Source organism: Nannobrachium achirus, assembly GCF_963921795.1.
Source record: "Nannobrachium achirus genome assembly, chromosome: 21".
NCBI lineage: Eukaryota > Metazoa > Chordata > Actinopteri > Myctophiformes > Myctophidae > Nannobrachium > Nannobrachium achirus.
In genome coordinates this window covers 35,987,983-35,991,137 of record NC_137828.1, presented here as the reverse complement: position 1 = coordinate 35,991,137, position 3,155 = coordinate 35,987,983, and the positions used below count along the sequence as shown (strand labels likewise).

Below are 3,155 nucleotides of genomic sequence, written 5' to 3'. Positions count from 1 at the left end.
AATATAAGTCCTGAATTAAAAATGCTGGCATGCTTACTTGAGTAAAAGTCCAAAAGTATTGGTATAACATAAAAAGCCTACAAAAAGGAAAAGCTAGGCTTTAGGTCTATACTGTATAGACCTACTGTATATTTGTGTATTTATATTTTTTTGGCACTGTGTTGATAAGTAGTTCCTAATGTTTGGATGAATGGACCATTGTAAGTTATTTGAGTTTGCAATATGCTTAGAAAAGTCACTTAAAATTGCAATCCATTATAGAAACGTTAAGCACTACTATTCTTTGTTGTGTTGTGTTTTTCTTTTTTCAAACTGTTCTCGACACTCGGCTGTACACAACAGTCCTTTTTATTTTTCTTACTGTCCTGTAACCTTAACTGGGTGACTTAATTTCCCCTTCCCCTTCTTTGTATATACTTACTGACTGTTTAGACTTACTGTTTTCTCTTTTATTATATATTTTTTCTCTCTCATTTTCTTTTCTTTACATATCTACTGCATAGTACTGTGTTCTATTCGTCTGTGTCATTCAATGTTATATGATATACTTTAATGGTTTCCTGTTGAAATAAGCTTAGTCTTTTCAGGATCTCATTTTAGTAGACCTTGTACCAGTGAACTGTACCGTCATGAAACTGTACATTTTCCTATGCAAACTTCTAATAAAGCCTTCAATCAATCAAATAGGCTTTAGGCTACATCAATTATATGTAATTCAAAGGAGCTTTACTGGCATGATAAAATACTATAATGCCTCATTCACATAGGGAGCAGCAAAGCTAAAGTTTAGCTTGCTTGGTCAATGTTATCTCAATGGAAACCAGCTTTAAAGCTTTCAAAGCTTTGTTCTGTGTATCTCCTGTATCTTTAAAGCTGGTTTCCATTGAGATAACATTGACCAAGCAAGCAAAACTTTAGCTTTGCTGCTCCCTATGTGAATGAGGCATAAGAACAGTTCAGTTGAGATTTTTTTTTAATTATTTTGGAGGTGGGGGTAGAATACTGTAGAGCTACATGAGTAGACATACAGCCAGGATGTGGAGGCGGGCTATGACGCTGGGTGACGCCCTCGAAAGGGACAAAGCCGACGTGTGATATCGGCCGAGTGCCAGGAATGCAGTTTGGCCAGTTTGGGGCGAACGACCGAGTGCTAGGAATTGTCGGCGAAAAATCAATGGGCTCTCATAACAGTACGCTCAAGCACTCACGCGCCCCCTATGTTCCCGCCGCTGTGTGTGTGTGTGTGTGTGTGTGTGTGTGTGTGTGCAGTGGTGTGTTCTAGGTGTTTTCAGAGGCTATACCATAATTATTCCCTCTCATGCACACAGCACTGGCACATGTGCGCGTACTGTATATGCATGCGGTCAGTCGGTCACCGAATGAAATAACCGCTATAACATAACAGACATGTGTGAATATATGTGTAAAACCGCCCTGGCCAGCGGTCATTATCACCTCAATAGCCACTCGTAAGCCTTGACGTCGGACACCACATTATCGCATGAAAAAGGCTATTGAATTCCACATGCCCTCAGCGCCTCCTCCTGTGTAACAGATACGCTACATAGGATGGTTAGCAGACGGTATACGATTCTCCCCAAATTTTCTGAGACGGTATACAACATATATATATCGTAACACGGTAGAACACACCACTGTGTGTGTGTGTGTGTGTGTGTGTGTGCGCGTGTGATCTGAAAATAAGGGTTAGGGGTTCAATGAAACCGAACACAGTTGAGAGTAAATGCAGGGGATGGGGAGAAGCATGGTTTTACAACAATGTCCCACTGGACTCTGAGGTTATCTACTGTATTCAACAGAATATAAAATACCTATTATCATTATGGTACAGTAAGTGTATAATAGAGTTATACTATATGTCACTAAAAGCCTCCAACTAATGTTAGCCGTCACTCTGTTCAGACCGCTAGACTAAACAGTGGAGACCATGGCCAGCACACTGCAGTAGCTGGGTGGGCTTCACATGGCAGTTGTTTTCCTCTGTGTGCAAATGTCACTGACGTTGACGTATACATCGCTCTCCCGTCTGCAGGAGTCCTCTCCAGAGTTAAGGGATTCAAAGAAAAAAGAAGGGGGGGGGTGGGGGGGGGGGGGGAAACGAACCCAACCATTTATAAAATACCAAAGTGCTCTTCTCGACGCTATACCGTCAGTTGTCGGAGTTCATCCTACCCGCAGAGAACAGGGGTGGAGGCGGGGGTAGATTGGAGGCGGCGGGGGGCAGCTGCCCGCCCATGGAGTGTAGCAGGGGGAGGGACAGCGGGGCGCCGCGGAGGGGGTGGGGGGCGGCGGGGGGCGTGGTCGCGGCGGAGAGCGGCGCTCCTCCCAGCTGGACCGAGGAGTCCATGGAGCGCTCGAGGCCCAGGGGGTCTCCGCCGTCGTCGTCGCCGACCATCATGGGGTTGCTGACGCGGAAGCACTTCTCCTTGTGGGCCTTCAGCATGTTGGAGAAGCGGAAGCGCTGGCCGCAGACCTCGCAGGGGTAGGGCTTCTCGCCGGTGTGCGTGCGGCGGTGGCGCTTCATGTTGGGCCGGCTGGTGAAGCTCTTGCCGCAGATCTCACAGATGTACGGTTTCTCTCCTGCGGGACGGGACGCACAGGGATGGGATTTCAGTTCAAACGTTTGGAAAGCTCACCTTTCAGCAACACAACACATTTAACAAAAATAATAATAGTTTTGGTCCCTAAATTGGGGTACTTTTTTGTCACTGTATATTTACATATATACTGTATGTGAAATTTGTCCTAGGAGCAGTGAGCAGCCAAATCTACGGCACTCTGTGATCAATTAAGGGTTAAGACATCTGGGACAAACATCGACACACTGCTGGCCTGGAATTCTACCCGGGACGACCAGGGGCTCTGGCTCCCCAGGCAGGCTCACTAACCACTCAGCTATGGTTCTCAAACTTTTTTTAATTTCAAGGACATTTGGTTCCATTTGCACACTCTCAGAGTTACCCTGACAGTCCCTATATGTACCCCACTTTGAGAACCACTGGTGTAGACATCCCCTTGCCGAGAAACGACAGTAGCATGGATACACCCTTGAAAGCTGTCGAAAGTCCTATATGAAGTTCTCCTCCTCACCAGTGTGTGTCTTCATGTGTTCGTCGAAGTACTGCTTCATGTTG

The 3,155-nt window shown here is 45.8% G+C and overlaps 1 protein-coding gene across 1 annotated transcript in view; it reads right to left on the bottom strand.

The window, feature by feature from the left end:
• Positions 1-862: 862 nt before the first annotated feature.
• Positions 863-3,155, bottom strand: part of zbtb47b (zinc finger and BTB domain containing 47b) — a 36,333-nt gene continuing 34,040 nt past the window's right edge. Inside the window, exons 7-8 of the mRNA XM_080751559.1 lie at positions 3,112-3,155; positions 863-2,601 (exon numbers count right to left, since the gene is read on the bottom strand). The exon at positions 3,112-3,155 is cut by the window's right edge and continues 101 nt beyond it. Of these exons, the coding sequence (XP_080607685.1) occupies positions 2,171-2,601; positions 3,112-3,155 (475 nt within the window). The 3' untranslated portion in view covers positions 863-2,170. The remainder of the gene's footprint in view (positions 2,602-3,111) is intronic.